Source organism: Macrotis lagotis, chromosome 3, assembly GCF_037893015.1.
Source record: "Macrotis lagotis isolate mMagLag1 chromosome 3, bilby.v1.9.chrom.fasta, whole genome shotgun sequence".
Classification (NCBI taxonomy): Eukaryota; Metazoa; Chordata; class Mammalia; order Peramelemorphia; family Peramelidae; genus Macrotis; species Macrotis lagotis.
In genome coordinates, this window is record NC_133660.1 from 176,963,767 (window position 1) to 176,981,749 (window position 17,983).

At 34.7% G+C, this 17,983-nt stretch overlaps 1 protein-coding gene across 1 annotated transcript; it reads left to right on the forward strand.

Annotated features, from left to right (window-relative positions):
* The first annotated feature begins 4,489 nt into the window (after positions 1–4,489).
* TLR6 (toll like receptor 6) lies at positions 4,490–17,314 on the forward strand. Its single transcript, XM_074229636.1, has 4 exons — positions 4,490–4,625; positions 5,320–5,371; positions 8,427–8,541; positions 11,160–17,314. Exon 4 carries the CDS (start codon positions 11,191–11,193, stop codon positions 13,621–13,623), a length of 2,433 nt encoding a protein of 810 aa, XP_074085737.1. The 5' UTR covers positions 4,490–4,625; positions 5,320–5,371; positions 8,427–8,541; positions 11,160–11,190; the 3' UTR covers positions 13,624–17,314.
* The last annotated feature ends 669 nt before the right edge of the window (positions 17,315–17,983 follow it).

Genomic DNA, 17,983 nt, shown 5'->3' on the forward strand with positions numbered 1-17,983 from the left:
AAATTTATTTCAAATTAGTTTCTTTTAGGGCTGGCTAGGTGGCACAGTGAATAGAGCACCAACCCTGGAGTCAGGAGTACCTGAATTCAAATCTGGTATTAGACACTTAATAATGACCTAGCTGTGTGGTCTTGGGCAAGCCACTTAACCCCATTGCCTTGCAAAAAAAAAAACCAACTAGAAAAAAAAATTAGTTTCTTTTAATCAAAAAGAGTTGGAATAAGAATGACCCACCCTTTTGTCTTTGGAATTGGTCTGCTAAGTCCATGTCAAAAACCAAGAACCAACATCTTGATCTTAGCTGTGTAAACTCTCTCTCTATATATTGATTAATGAATTTATGAAGTTCAGCATCAGGTTTGTAGACTGTACTCTTGAAAGAACCAATTCATGATGGAATTTGTCTTTCCCCCTCCCACTCCCCATTCACCAGGTATTTCTCTTTCCACAGTATACATAGCCTCAAATTGTGTATATTACTATTTTTACTCAAACCTCAATTCCATCCTTCTAGCATTCAATGATATTATAGGGGAAAACAATTTGTTTGGAAAAATATAAAAGAAGAAAATCCATCAAAATAAACTTTTGGGTCTTTTCATATTTTTACTTTCTCATGCCTTTAGATGGCAAAATTTCATTAAATTCAGAATCACACTGTTTTTATCAAAATGTTTTTATATTGCCTGAAATTGATGCCTGTTATTTACATGGTGATCTAATTTGCTGCCACATTAGTGTTACCCTTTTGTCTTTAAAGGAGTTGTCATTTGTAACAAGTTTATGCCATATATGGAAATGTCTCGTCTGTGGGATTAACTTTTATTTTTCTTTGTAAGAAAAGTTAAACTATATACCACTTTCTTAAAATGGGTTTACTTTACCCTTCTGATTTGACATGAGAGCTGCTAAAAAGGCCAAACTGTGTTTCTTGCTGCCACCTGCAGAGAATTGAGAAGCCTCTTACATTTTTATGAGTAAGAATGAATGAGAGGAAGAAGCAGAGCCTTGGTCCTCCTTATAAATGCATAAGTGATGAAGCCCAGCTGCAGGGTACTATGTGTGTTTTTTCATTAATGACTTTAATGAAAAAACATTAAAAATTGTGTCTCTGTAAAACTTGGGAAATACTGATTAGTAAGATTGATTAATAAATGGTCAATAAATGGTCAATCAAATATAAAGTCCTATTGCAGTAAAAACCTTCATTCGAAAGCATATAGTCTTTTTTTAATTGAATTTTCAGAAAAATGACTTTTGTTCATTTCAAAGTCAACATCTGAGATTCAGACCTACTGTTTGTCATTCCAAATGTAATGTATGGCATAACCTGCCAACTTGAGCCAAATGTAAGTCCAATACAAATCCTGTAAATCCTTATCTAATCAAGGGAAGCAGGATATTTCAAGTAAATCTCATTCCCATTGCTTTCTGGATTCTTTATTCAGAGAGACCAAAGGAATGCTGAGGAGGTTTGGAGAGATATATACCTTTTACTGTACAATCTTTTTTGGTGGGAGGCTGTAGAGTCATAAATCCATCTGCATAACCCAAGTTTGCTTATCAGTTCCCCAAATTCCTAATCTGCTTCTCCTGCTGTCCACTCACTGTTCACTATTACCTGTACTGCCTGGTCTGCCTCCTAGTCTGGACAGTTATAGGGGCACAGAGCAAGGCTGGCATCATGCCAAATCTGAGCCTTTCATAAGTATCATTAATTATTAACAAGGTGTGTAACTGCTGCTCCCAGACTCCATGCCCAAATAAGTACTAAATATCTGGCCTAATTACATAACCATAATCTCCTGATATGGGTCTTTTCTAGTCAGACTGGACCACTGTGATTCAGTGAAATTCATACTCCAATTCCAACCAAATGGTTTGCTTTGCATTTACTATGTACGGAGACTCTGCAAAACTGGATATGGTTCTTATAACCTAGTAGAGGAGATAAGCTGCATGCAACTTACTATCATATAAAATTATAAGTTATATTCCATGTGAGATCATAGGGAGAAAAAAGTCCTTATCAACTCAGGTAATTATAGAAGGCTTCATGGCGAAGATGCCATTTGACTTAAGCTTTAATGGGTGGGGAGGACTTCAAAAGGCAGCAAATGGTTGGATATTCAGGTTGTAGAGAATAATGTGAGCAAAGGTTTGGAGGGTGGGAAAGCACTTAGCATTTTAGTGGAGGTAATATCTAATTTGTCTGGAATTGTCTGAAATTTGTCTGGAAGGAAAGAATCTGAGCTAAGATTGAAAAGTTGAGGTATCACTAGATCATGGAGGACCTTAAACATCAGTCTAAAGAGTCTAACATTTATTTAGGAGGCAATCAAGGGTTTCCAGAAGAATAACATGATCAGATCTCTGAATGAGAAAGAATGTAAGCTAAAGAACTGATCTATTCCAAGTGTGTTGGTACTGAAAAGAATTAGTCCTTTCTTGGGAGAATCAGAATTTTCCAATGTCTCCAGATCCTGCCACTGGTTGTATAAATACTGTAAATGCAAAGAAGAGCTATGAGATTAAGATAACTATGCACAGATTTTTGGGGAAATCCTGCAAGCTTTAAAAAAAACTGATCTTGTTTTGTTATATGTCTGTCTCCTAAAATGGGACATAAAATAAAAATCTAACTAATTAGGGATTCCAGTAAATCAAAATTTTGCTGAAATGCTAATTCACAAACAATAAATCAAGGAAAGATCAATTCCCCATTCCTGAATGCTTAGACTATCCAGTAGAAGAACAATTAAAATCCTTTCTCCAAACTCTCTAGATAAATGTTGTCCTTAGAATATTTGTCTTTGAGAAGTCTCGGTTCTCTGCAATGCTGAGTCAAATGCATTAATCTACTTTCTGAGAATAATTTTAAAATGTAATTATTTAAAAGTCTACTCTTGTTTAGTAGGGAAAAAAAGAGATGATAGTTTTTGGGGTTTTTGCTTGACACAAGTTTCTACCCAACCAATATGGGTAGATTTTTTTAAGACTAATTTTTATAAATCTAATAAGATCATACATTCAGAACTAAAAAATAACCCTTCTAATTCCAATGCAATAGTATCAAACTCAAATAGAAACAGCTGCATATCGACAAAACCAGTTTCACATTATTGTATTTTTATCTATTTTGTTAAACATTTCCCAATTATAATTTAATCTGGTTCCCAGTCAGCTACCAATTTGCCACTTTTAACACAGCCTACCTAATTTATTTTATAGATGAAAGTACTGAGTCTTGAAGAAGTGATGCATTGCCATCAGGGTCACAAAGGTAGTAAGGGTCAAAACCCACAATCAGAGGTAGTTCCCCTGACTCTAAATTTAGCTTCTTTCTCCCCCATTACATTCTTAATAACAGTTTTCAGTTAAAGAAATTGACTTAACAGATCCTGCAACCCATTCCCTGGTTCTGCAGATTATGCAATGAGTATCTGAAATTTCAGCTAGTAGTGGTAAACACAAGGAATATACTGGAGCTGGTTCAAAACGTCTAGAGAGAGCTGATTGTTAAATTTTCAATGAGAGTGGTTCCACCTTGAAAATTGGCAAACACTACAAATCAGGATTTGATTTATTAATTTATTGACTGTCAAGACTTAAGATGATGATGAAGAAAATAAAAATAATGAGGATTAAATGTAAAAGCATATATTTCCTTCTCCCCTTATCCAGTTTTAACATTTATCAGCACATCCCTAGCACATATTTCTTTGTTCTTCTTTTCTCTTCATTTCCTCTGAGTAGAAGGTTAAATCTTTAGATCTGGGAAGTCACAAATAGTTCTTATTTTTTCTATATGCTTCATCTGACCAAACTAAACACTAAGTTTCAAAGAAAATTTGTTGTGCCAACTATGCAGAAAGATATAACAATATATTTTCCCTACTTAAACCTTTGAAATCCTTGAAACAAGAACATTATTATTGTTATTATTATTATTATATTTTGCACAAATATGGTATTTTAATGATATCTGCTACCTTAAAATTATTAGTCTTGAGCAGAAGCATAACCAACAATTCTTTTGCCATGGGCAACATTACAAAACAAGCTTAGAAACCTTACAAATTCAGTTAGGTTAAGATGATGGTGAGAGATCTTGGACCTTAGAATACAAGACCTTGGGCCAGAAGGTAGACGTTGGACATCATCCCATGATAAAGAAACAGGGACCCAGTTGAGTTACTGAGAGAGAGACAGGATAAGAACAGAGAGACTTACCCATACTAACTAGGTGCTAAATTCTGTTGTTGCTACCTGTTAAAACAGCTCAAATGTTATAAATGCGCAAAACATTTTATCACACTAGGGAGAATTTCCCTCCCCTTGTTTATATCCATACTCTTGATGAAGGGGATGTAAATATTGTTTATAGATGAATGTAAGGAAAATTCACGTATAAGGTGCAGTTTCACTAAGGTTCGATAGATGGCACAATCCCTTCAAAGTCATGTTTTGTTACTTCCTGTAGTTACAACAGAATCGTTTTTATATTTTTAGGGTATTTAGAGGAAACTCTTCCTCTGAAGAGAAATCTGGTTGAGAATGATCTTTTTTCAAATCAAAACTATGAAAGATGACGAAGGAAATGCTAAGGGTTATGCACGAGAAAGGTGAGTTTTCTTTATATTTTTCTATATAAAAATATACTTTATATTTTTCTGTTACTGGAATTCAAGAAATTCTGTTGCTTATGGTACTTTCTCCTGTGCTGAGCGAGAAGAGGGTGTGTGTATAGTTGGGTGAAAACCTAGTTCATTTTACCCAATAATATTATCCTTTCCCCTGGGCTTGTTTGTTTTGTCTTCTCTCACCTCTTATTGGTATCCTCTTTCTTTATTCTATTTTCTTACATGATTTTTTAGAGTGGGTAGGTAATCAGATACACAGGAATCATAAATTTGTGTTGCAGAAATATATATGTGTCTTATCTCCTTAATTAGACAGTAAATTTCTTGTACATGTCTTGTACAACTTTGCAGTAGATACAGTTTATAATACTTTGCATGTAGTCAGTGCTTCTCAATAAATGTTTGCTGAATTAATAAATAAATGAATGATTTTTCTTCAACAGTCTTTTTTTTAATTACCTTTCTTATTCCCTTTATATTTTACTTTCTTTTTCTTCTTGATCTGTATTTTCTTTCACTATTTCTATTATTTACTATCTCTGCTTAATTACTTTTTTGGTCTAAAAAATATTCCCCTTTTTTTCTATTGTGCCCCACTCCTGTTTCCCTTTTGTTTTCTTTCTTTGAGGTTAAATTGCTGATGGTTTATGCTCTCATTTTTTTCCTTAAATTTCAGGAACCAACTGAATAGAGATACATCCAAATGAATACGTGGAGTGATATACCAGGTAGTACCAGTTGGATACATGCCCTCTTTCCTTAGAAAAATCCAAGGTTGTCCTTTGTGCCACCTAGCCAGGTCTGAACTAGTGAGGAGGAGATATTCATGATGCTCCAGAATGGAAATTAGATGCAAAAAGGTTTAGGGGGACTATCATTAAATACAAAGCTATCTCTTGTTACCAGATGAATAAAAATTCAAAAGACAAGACAGATTCATTGTCAGGGTCAGCCAAAGCAGAGGGTCATGAAACTAAGAAATCTGGTTGTGTTAGAAGGTTTCTGGCTGCTTTGTCAATTAAAAAAAAGTAATGAATTAGAGCTGGTGTCTAATATCAGAGAAGTGTGTTGACAATAGAATTTGTACTAGGACAGAAGCAACAATTTCTAAGCCAGGATAACTGAGGACCTTACTGCACACTGCCATTTTGATTAAACAGGAACTGCTGGATTTGACCTTTGTATAAAAGCTCAGTGAGAGGAATCTCTGTTGTTTAATGCTCCCCATCTATAGATAGAAATGATTAAACTATATGATTTCAAAGGCAACAGTTAGTTGGGGGATCTTTTTAAGGGGAATACTATGGTTGTTAGACTTGAATTTTGTGAAAATTACTTTGGACTTCTGATGGAAAATACCATCCACATCCAGAGAAGAAGCTATAGAGTCTGAATGCAGCTTACTATTTTCAATTTGTTTTATTTTTTTCTTCTCTTGTTTTTTTCCTTTTTGTTTTGATTCTTGCTTCACTACATGATTAGTATGGAAATATGTTTATCATAGTTATACCTGTGCAACCTATATTAGATTACTAGCTGACAAGGGGAGGGAAGGAGGGAAGGAAGAGAGGGAGAAAAATGTAGAACTCAAAATCTTACAAAAAAATGATTGTTGAAAACTATCTTTACATGTAACGGGGTAAATAAATAAATAAATTTATTTTTAAAATAAAGAAAATTACTTTGGCAGCTATGGAGTGATAGGAGAGAGTAGAGACTAGAAGCAGGGAGATGGCAATGACAAAAACAAAAGCATCAAACTTCTGGTTAGTTGATATTTATTAAAATTTTTTGAGTCCAATACTGAACTAATTGGAGTAAAGATGTCTGGCACCCATAATATAATTAATCTGTGATCTCATCTATGTGGGTACTCTCTCAAGAAATAAATCCACTGTCAATGCTGAGAGATTTCTTCTCATACTCCTGACATGGTATAGATACCAGTGGAACATTTAATCTCTCAGTAGCTTCCTGGTCTACACTCATGACCAATGTCCAGTTTCCATTAGATCATCTACACTACATGTTATTCTTTATACCAATTCTCTTGCCCAATTCTTGCTTAGTAATATAATGCAATATAATCACACCCTGCCTGCACCTCCCAATTTCCTTTCTGGTAACTTTCAACTTTAATTTTTTGGATACCTAAGACTGAACTTAATGTTCCCCTTACTAATCATTTAAAAAAAAAATCTAGTTACAATTCTGTTTGGTGTTGCTATAGTCACAAAGCTACCATCACTATCCCTTGAAGACTAAGAAAGTATAATGAATATTGGTGCCAAAGAATCTGGGTTTGAATTCTAGACTAAATACAATTACGATTGCTGCTGCTGGGGCTGCTTTGATAATAGCTAGCACTTATAAAACACTTTGAGGTTTCCAAAGCACTTTACAACTATTATCTCTTTTTTACCTTCACAACAACCCTGGGAGATAGATGCTTCTACCTCATTTTATAGATGAAAAGACTGAGGCAAACAGAAGTGACTTGTGAAGGGTTACACAACTAGTAAATATCTGAGGCAAGATTTCTCCTCCAGGGGTGGCTAGGTGGCGTAGTGGATAGAGCACTGGTCTTGGAGTCAGGAGTACCTGGGTTCAAATCTGGCTCAGACACTTAATAATTACCTAGCTGTGTGGCCTTGGGCAAGCCACTTAACCCCATTGCCTTGCAAAAACCTAAAAAAAAAAAGATTTCTCCTCCAAAGTCCAGCCTTCTGTCATCATGTCATACAAAAAGCAACTAGCTACATGGCATAGTGCGTAGAGTACTAGACATGCAATTAAGAAGAGCTGAATTCGAATTCTGACTGAGATACTTACTGACTGTGTGACTTTAGGGAAAAAAAATCTGTTTGTCTCAATTTCCTCAATTGTAAAATTAGTATAATATTAGCACCAGGGCTGTTGTGAGGATCAAATGACATAATATCTTAAAGCATTAAATAAGCCATGATTATTATGACTTTTTAAATTCCATTTAGTGCCTCACTGTCACTAGTTTCATGATCTTGAGTCAATCATTTCCCCTATTCTTCCTAGGAAACTTGAGAGGAATTTCCTCCTTTATAAAATGAAGGAGCTAAACTAGATGAAGTCTACAGTCTTCCCTGATGAATAAGTGAACTATTTATTTTTATGACACTGTCACCTCCTTTTTCATATTCTTGGAATATTTAGATCATTTTGACAGATGTCAGGACCTATAATCCTATTTGAGGAGGCATAAGTAGCATAGCCCCTCTCAGAGAGCTGAGCAAAAGGAAATGGGTATAATTTACTACAATATATTAGATATAAAGAAGCACTTCTTAATTGTAATAGTGATTTTACCTTATAATACACTGTCTCCATCCCCCTAAGCAATTCTTATCTGTTTTGTCCCTAAAAATTGTCTTCTAGCTCACTTCTACTGAGAACCTCCCCTAGTCAACTCCACCAGATTCTATTGATCTCTTATTAGGTAACCAACCCACCTAAAACCTTTCAATAAGTTAGGGGGATATCTACCCTATGCATGTGAAGACATCCACCACACTCCTGTTCACACACACACACACACACACACACACACACACACACACACACACATACACACATGCACACATGCACACATGCATGCATGATGAGGACAATTTATTCCAAAGATCAAGGAGACAGCTGAAGCAGGCATTGTGGAGAGCTTAGAACTTTGTTAGACATCAAAGATACTAACGTCATCCACTGCATCTCCTGCCATCACCAATTATCTTGACTATTGTCTTGCCCCACTAGACTTTGATGACTCTGGAAGAAAGAGTGAGACTGACAGCTTTGTGCACTTAAATCCAATTCATGGGCAAGTCAAGAAATCATCCATGATGTCATTAGTCCTCTTCGGAAAAAAAGGGTGAGCAACAATATCCCCTTAATGTTTATGTGTTAAGCCTATGGGATATTATTCTTTATTTCTTGACTGATTGCTAACTGTCTTAAATCATTTTATGTGTTACTGTGTCATCTCCCCTAACTAGATTGAAACCTGTCCTGATAGATACTAGTTTGTTAGTGATATTTTTCTTCTTAAATTACCTCACATTTACTTAACTGTATATTGTTGCATTTATTTTTCCAGTTGAATATAAGTTCTTTGAGGGCACACATTGTTACATCCCCATTGTCTAATAAAATCATTTATCTTGTATTTTAAATAAAAATAAGAGCTATTATTAGAATTTTATCAAAAATCAAACTACTCCCTGGTAAATTGTACAATGGTTCCAAGAAAACTTAAGAATTGCAGACCTATACATCTTTGCTATGTATTCTCAACCCAAAATGGTGTTTAAAAGCATAATATGCTGTTCTAATTTTAAATCTTAAGGGTCTAAAGATTTAACTTCCTTCACTCAAGATGAAAAATGCTATCTGCCTTCAGAGAACTGATATTATCTAAAAAGAAACTGAAGCATTGTCTGTTTTTCTCTTTTTCTTTCTCTCCATTTTTATTCTTTTCTCTCTCTCAATCTCAATCTCTCTCTCTCTCTCTCTCTCTCTCTCTCTCTCTCTCTCTCTCTCTCTCTCTCAGAATGACTAATATGGAAATGTTTTACCTGATTGCACATGAATAACCTGAATACCATCTCAGGAAGGGGGCAAAGGGAAGGGGGGAGGAATAGAGTTTGGAACTCAAAACTTATAAGAAAAACCCAACAAATGTTAAAAATTGTTTTTAACTTGTAATTGGGTAGAAAAATATTATTAAAAAAATAAAAGAAATGGGGGGGCAGCTAGGTGGCACAGTGGAAAGAGCACCAGACCTGTAGGCAAGAGGACCTGAGTTCAAATCCAGCCTCAGATATTTAATAATTGCTTAGCTCTGTGACCGAGGGCAAGTCACTTAACCCCATTACCTTAAATAAGCATTTAAAAAAATAAAAATATAAAGGAAATGAATTACATTGAAAACAAAAGATTTAACTTCCTTCAGATTCAATCCCTTTAGGATTGCTTTTATTGGGAGTACATTTTATTTATAAAACATGAATCGTGTTAACTTAGGTGAAATGAAAACCTTTCCAAAAGACCAGCTCCAGTTAGGCATGTACACAGGAAAATATCTGGTGGAGGCAACTAGTACCTTCAGTATTTCAAGATCTCAATGTCCTTTTTCTTCTTGGTATTGTCCTCAAAATGTTCCACCCTGGATGTAGCATCTTTGTGGGGTAGATTCTACAAATCTTCTCTGCATCTCAATCCCTGTCAGGACTAATTCTCCTTTTAATCCACAATTGATTGTCTTTTCTGCTGCCAGTCACATTCCTTGAAGCTGCTTCTTACCTTGAATGTTTCTTCTCTGTGTCTGTATCTGTCTCCCTTCATACTATGTGTGTGTGTTGCTGTGGATCTTTTCCTGGGTAATTATCTGCACTGCAAGATTAGAGGGGAAAATGGGAGAAGAAGAGAGAAAATATTTCTTCCTCATCTCCCCACCCCAAGCTGTATCTTTTGGTACATGTTTGGAGGACCTATACTACCAACCTGTTCTGTATGTTGAACTCCCAACTCTGGCAGATTTCATTTTTTAAATGAACATCACCAATATTAAACTAGTTAGCAGTCAGTTGCCATTTCCATTTTATCTTGGAATCTCCTTCATAACTTTGTTATAAAGAAATATCCAGATGCGACTGTACTTTGTTAACATGACACTATCATATTACCTCTGTTATTGAGGTATAGTGGTGTAGATAAAGAAGTAGTGACACTTGTAGTCTCTATTTTTACAGCATTATTATTATAAGGTAAGCACTACTGGTATAATTATTTCATTTCACAGATAAGGAAACTGAAGTTCAGAGAAGCTAAATGTTTTACCTATGGTCAAGCAGTGTCAGAGGTAGAATTTGTACCTAAAGTTTAATGACTCTAGAATAAATTTCCTATATCCTATATAATGTTACCTCTATAATTTGTAGATAAGGAAACTGAGGCACAGGGAAGTTAAATAACATGCCTAAAATAATTTAATTACTGTTATATAGAATACTAGATATAGAATTAGCAGATATCTGACTACCTCTGGCACTTGATAGATGTATAATTGTCAACAAGTCACCAGAGAAATAGTGTGGCATAGAAAATAAAATGTAGACCTGGAATCAAGGATCAGACACATCCTAAGTGTGACCTTGGGTTAATCACATAATTTCCCTGAGTCTTGGTTTCTTCATCCACAAAATGAAGACAACCTTTGAGAGCATTGTCAGTGCTAAATCTAGTATCATCTGAAGCCACTTAACCTCTCTCTACCTCAGTTTTTCTATCTACAAAACAGGGATATCTATTGGTCTCTACCTAAGAAGAGAAACAATTGAGCTAATGTGTGATAGGTGCTTTGTAGGCTTTAAATTTTCTTATAAACCTCCAGTCATTATTGTTTTGGATGGATTGAGAGTAACATATAAAAACTTTATTATTATGAATTAGTATTCATTCAACAACTATGTCATGTGGATTTTGTTCTAGAATTTGGACCAGTATATAGATACTCTGAAGAATGACAGTGACCCTTAGGGATGTCTACCGTATCACTATGGCTAATTCCAGGTTACCAATCATCAGCACATTGCATTTTGTTCAAATCTTTATGTTGATCCTTGGGAGGAGAATCCAACATCCTTTGGAAGATGAAGTTAAAGGCAACTATTCAAACAGCTTTCTCAGTCATGTCCCAAAACACTTATCATCAAAAACAACAGTCTTGGATCTGTCACTAAATAGTATAAATGAACTTCAAACTGAGGACTTCAAACCTCTCCCAAAACTGAGAGTTTTGAAACTTTCTCATAATAGGATACAGCACCTTGATATCAGTGTTTTCAAATTCAACCAGAATCTGGAATACTTGGATTTATCCCACAATAAGTTATGGAAGATTTCTTGCTCTCATGAGAATGCTCTCATGAATCTCACATATTTAGACCTCTCATTTAATGAATTTGAAGCTCTCCCCATTTGTGAGGAATTTGCCAACATGTCCCAACTAGATTTCCTGGGACTGAGTGCTACAGGAATACAAAAACCAGACTTACTACCACTTCAACATTTGCATTTAAGTAATATCCTGCTAGACTTAGAAAGATTTTGTGAGAAAAAAGACAAATTGGAGAGCCTTCCAGTTTTGAGCACAAAAGCACTACAAATTATCTTTCCTACAGATGAATCATGTTCTGTCCAATTGAATATGTCAGTGAACAACTTAAGAAGTTTAGAGTTAAGTAATATTAATTTAGATGATGGTGATAAATGTCTAATTTTCATTTATTTTTTATCAAAATTAATTAATAATGTAAAATTTCTGAATCTTACCCTCTATCATCTTAAGACTACTTGGAAATGCTTTGTAGAAACTCTTCAATTTCTTTGGCACAAACCTGTGGAATATCTTTATATCTACAACATAACATTAGTGGGAGAAATTGATGAGGAACAATTTAAATATTATGAAACATCACTGAAAGAACTAAAAATAAAGCTTTTTACCATCAAAATTTATATATTTTCACAAACAGATTTGTATAGTATCTTTTCAGACATGAACATAAAAATGTTAACAATTTCAGATACTCGTTTCTTGCATATGCTTTGCCCTTCTCAGCCGAGCCCATTTCAGTATTTGGATTTTACTAACAATCTTCTCACAGAGAGTCTTTTCCAAGACTGTGGAAACTTAATTCTCTTAGAAACACTCATTTTACAAAAGAACAAATTTAAATACCTTTCCAAAATAGCTCACATGACAGAGAAAATGAAGTCTCTGAAACATCTGGATTTAAGTGAGAATTTCATCAGTCATGATGAAAAGAAGACAAACTGCAACTGGACAGAAAGTCTATCCATCCTCAATTTGTCTTCCAATGAACTCTCTGACTCTGTCTTCAGATGTTTACCTCCCAATATCACATTGCTTGATCTACACAGAAACAAAATCAGGAGCATTCCTAAAGATATATCCAATCTGGAAACTTTGCAAGAACTAAATATCGCTTTTAACTCTTTAGCTGATCTTCCAGGGTGCAGTACCTTTAGTAGCCTTTCTGTATTGGTTATCAGTCATAATTCAGTTTCCCACCCATCTGCTCATTTCTTCAACAGCTGCAAGAATATTAAATCACTGCAGGCAGGAGACAACCCATTCCAGTGTAACTGTCAACTAAGAGAATTTAGCAAAAATATGGCCATATTATCCAACAAAGTGGCAAGTGGATGGCCACATTCATATAAATGTGCTTTTCCAGATAGTTATAAGGGGACACAGTTAAAGAACTTTCACTTGTCTCCCTTGTCATGTAATCTAGTTCTGTTGATTATCACTATTGTCATCATTGGGTTAGTTGTGATTATTGTTACAACTTTTTTGTGTATCTACTTTGACTTGCCATGGTATCTGAGGATGATATTTCGGTGGACTCAAACACGACCCAGAACTATGAACATTCCCATAGATATACTTGAAAGGAAATTTCAGTTTCATGCTTTTATTTCATACAGTGAATTGGATTCTGCCTGGGTGAAGCATGAGCTAGTTCCAAACCTAGAGGCTGAAGACATAAAGATTTGCCTTCACGAAAGAAACTTTGTCCCTGGAAAAAGTATTATTGAAAACATTATAAACTGCATAGAGAAAAGCTACAAGTCCATCTTTATTTTGTCCCCCAACTTCATTCAGAGTGAGTGGTGCCATTATGAGTTGTACTTTGCTCACCACAAACTTTTTCATGAAGGTTGTGATAACTTAATCCTCATCTTATTGGAACCAATCCCACAGCACAGCATTCCTAACAAGTATCACAAACTAAAGGCTCTCATGGCACAGAGAACTTACTTGGAATGGCCCATGGAGAAGCGTAAACAGGTGCTCTTTTGGGCTAACATCAGAGCAGCATTTAATATGAAATTAGTATTAGTTAAAGAAGAAAATGACAATTAGATAATTTAAAATTTTTTATTATGTAAAATTACCCATGAAATCAAATATATTTTATATCTATTTAATTGTGTGACTTGCTTGGTATTTTTAGGTCTAGGGCAATATTATAATTGATTTCATATTTTTATTAAATGAGATTAGACTAGATCCATGATTTAAGAGATAGAGAGAACTACATCTTTATCAAATTGTCTGGGGCACTTAGAGACTAAGCAACTGGTTCATGGTCACACAGCATCTTTCAAAATTGGGACTTAAACCTAAGTCCTCCTCTCTATATACAGAAATCTCTATACTTGAGATTTCATTTAATACTTTAAAACACTTAAGATATTAAAAAGTCTGTGGTTTTGATCAGGTGAGTAGTACTGTCTCTGCTAGTGCAGATTCCAGTAATAAATATGCTTAAAATATGAATAAAATGACAACCCTGATGCAATGGAGAAGAGGAGACTTACCTTTGCAGTCAGGAAGACCTGTGTTTAAGTCCTTCCTCTGACACATATTAGCTGTGCCACCACAGACAAATAAGTCAGGTAACCACCTCTAGATGCTTTTGGCAATTTTCTTGATCTTTTTTCCTCCTGTCTAAAACTTAGAAGAATTCCCAAGATCCTCAAAGTATGTGCTCACATAGATAAAATCATATTTTGGATCCAAAAAACCAAATAAAACATTTCAAACAACCAGGCAAAAAAATTTTTTAAAAAAAAATTAATGGGTTAGTTCCCACTTTTGCCATAAGAAAACTAAACAGGAAACAAAATTATCCTATTCTTCAACATTTTTGTTAGAAAATTTATATTGTCTTTGTTAGTACCTCATCACTTTTTTCATTGCTGCTGGATTGTATTTCTATGTCTGTAAAGGAAAATGTTAACAATGTTGTCTTAAAAATCACACAATTTAAGACTCAGAGAATCCAACTCCCTAGCTCACATCAGATTGCCTTTATTACCTCCCTGGCTGCTGGTCATTCAGTCTCTATTTGGATGAAGAAAAAGTGAAAACACTTCCCAAAGCCATCTATTTTCTTTTTGGAGCAATTCATTATTAAAAAATTCTTCCTTATATTTAATTTGATTCCATCCTTTCTGTTATCATCTTCTTGTTATTATTGACTTTACTAGCCATACTTTATAGTTTTTGTGGGATGAATTCCTTCATCCAAATTCCTTCATTCCTTCCTACAATAATACTTAGTAAGATGAATGAATAGATGGATAGATGGATGAAAAAGCAGGCATTAGGTGGCATGTATTTGCAAAGAAAGCTAGAAGGTTCAGTGGATAAAGTTCTGAGCCTGAAGTCAGGAAGATCTGAGTTCAAATTTGATCTCAGATACTTATTAACTATGTAATCTGTTTACCTTAATCCATTGGAGAAGATATTCTGATATCTTTGACAAGAAAACTCATGGACAGCATTGGTGTGCTCTGGAGTCACAAAAAATCATACATGACTGAACAACTGTACAAATGGGGGAAAAACATATGTGGAACATTGTGCTAAACAAATAGAAAAAAAAGCAAGGCAGTTGCTGTTTCAAGAAGTTAACAGTCTAAAAGGAAAGACAAATACAAGACTTTTGCTGTAAGTCAGATGAAAAAGGTCCCAGTATCCTGAGGACACAGAGTCAAACAGATGGTAGTATACCTATTAAAGTTATTTCTCCTGAGAAAATCATAACTGTTTCTCATGCTGCTTCATTTGACCAGTGCCAAATATTTTAGTGGAAAGAACTTTCTTTTCCATTGTTGCAGTCCAGTGAATACCTTTTCCTAGATTTTCAATAACCCATTACTCTACTGTTTAGTTATTTGGGAATTTGATGAATAAGGAAAGTAAAATGAAAAGAAATGGGTTGGTTTTTGAGACCATCTGACAAACAGATCAGTGAAATGAGAAATGGTAAAAAAAAAAAAAAAAGCAGATTCTTCACTAAGATTAGGTTAGAAGGAACATAGAATAATGAGAAAATGAGGAGACCTGGGGCGGGGGGCTAGGTGATACAGTGGATTAGAGCACTGGCCCCTGAAGTCAGGAGGACCTGAGTTCAAATCTGGCCTCAGACACTTAATAATTACCTAGCTGTGTGGCCTTGGGCAAGCCACTTAACCCCATTGCTTTGCAAAAAAAGCCCTAAAAAAATAAAGAAAAGAAAAGGAGGGGACCAGAAGACCACCTCTACCACTTGTGGAAGCCTTGGGTGTGTGACCTGGAACTGGTCAGTTCGCTGAGCATCAGTTTACTTATCTGTAAAAAGAAGGCCCCTGTACTCTTTTCATTTCTATTGTATGTGATTCTTCATGACCTAATTTGTGATTTCCTTGACAAAGATACTAGAGTGGTTTGCCATTTCCTTCTCCAACTCATTTTACAGATAAGGAAACTGAGGTACACAGGGTTAAGGGTCCAGGGTCACACAGTGAGTAAGTATTGAGGTTGGAGTTGAACTCAGGAAGGTGATTCTTTCTGACTCCAGACCTGATACTCTATGCACTTGGCCACTTTGCTGCCCTTCTGGCATATAGTAGCCACTTAATAAGAATACTGAATGAATGAATGAATGGATGGATGGATGAATGAATTGGAAAGACTTTGGGTATGGACCTGGTCAAAGCAGATTGAGTTTGTTTTTGTTTTTGTTTTTTTTTTTTAGGTTTTTGCAAGGCAAATGGGGTTAAGTGGCTTGCCCAAGGCCACACAGCTAGGTAATTATTAAGTGTCTGAGGCCGGATTTGAACTCAAGTACTCCTGACTCCAGGACTGGTGCCTTATCCACTGCACCACCTAGCCACCCCTAGATTGAGTTTTTCAATGGAATATCAATCTAGCTAAATTCACCCAAAATCTCAATATGTGAAATCTTATGCTGGAAGATTGAAACTGCCTGTCACTCACATCTCACAATATCTTCTGTCCCTCTGATTAAACTCTATGAATAGAATGGAGGCCCTAGGGCCTCTATTTAAAGAGGAGGTGAAGCACAGTTCTAATTTCCCACCAGCTACACTTTTTTAAAACATCTTTGGAACTCTCCAACAAGTATCCAAACAAGGTAGGTAACTTCTCCCCTCCCATTTCTTTTCCTCCTCTGTTTTTATTTCACTTCTTTTGAATTCTTTTTATGTTTTCTCCCCCATTAGACTGTAAGCTTCTTGGAGGGATAGGGATGATCCTTGTTTTTATGTATATCATAGAAGTTTTGTGTCTGACACAAAATAGGCACTTAGTGTTTATCAACTGAATGGATGAAAACCTAATTATCAGAAGGTTGGACACTTAGGGCATCAATTGTTTCAATCACAGCAATTCATTAATACACCTCCTAAAATATGAAGGAATTTCAATTTGCATCAATGGAGTTAGTACCCATAGGAAGGAAATTATTTTGAAGATGTGTTTATTTATGATTTCATGAGATTTAACTTGGACCAATCTCCTCTGATACATACAATCTATGTGATTATGGGCTAAGCTCCAATTATCTCAAACAACTCTCTGAGATTGTAATTTCAGCTAGTTGCTTATATTAATAAAAGAGAGAAAGAACAGATCAATGAATTAGTTTTGCAATTAAAGAAATTAAAAAAAGAACAAATTAAAAATCCTCAATTTAATAGCAAATTGGCTATCCTGTAAAGTAAAGGTGAAATTAATAAAACTGAATATAAGAAAACCATTGAATTAATAAATAAAACTAATCATTGATTTATTAAAAGCAATAAAATAGATATATGAGTTTTTTAAAAGAAGAAAACTAAATAATATTAAAAATGAAAAAGTATACCATGAATGAAGATGAAATTAAATCAATTATTAGAAATTATTTTGCCCAATTATATGCCTATAAATTTAATAGATTTACAGAATAGGAAATTTAAAAATCTAAATAAATCTATTTTAGAAAAGGAAATTGAATAGACCATAAATGAGCTTCCTAAGGAAAAAAAGCTGGATGGATCTACAACTGAATTATGTGAAGCATTTAATATCAACTAATTCCACTATTAAGTAAATAATTTGAAATTATAAGTGAAGAAGAAATTCTACCAAACTTCTTTTATGGAACAAATAAGGTGCTGATATATCTAAAGTGGGAAGAGTTAAAATAATGAAAGAAAACTATGGACTAATTTCACCAACAAATATTGATACAAAAATTCTAAATCAAATACTACAACATGTTACAAAGATTATATGCTGTGACCAAGTGGGATTTATACCAAGAATGCAGGGCTGGTTCAGTATTAGGAAATTATTAGCATAATTGATTATATCAGCAACAAAAGTAACAAAATAATCATATGATTATATCAATAGATGCATAAAACAATACTCATTCCTACCATTTGAA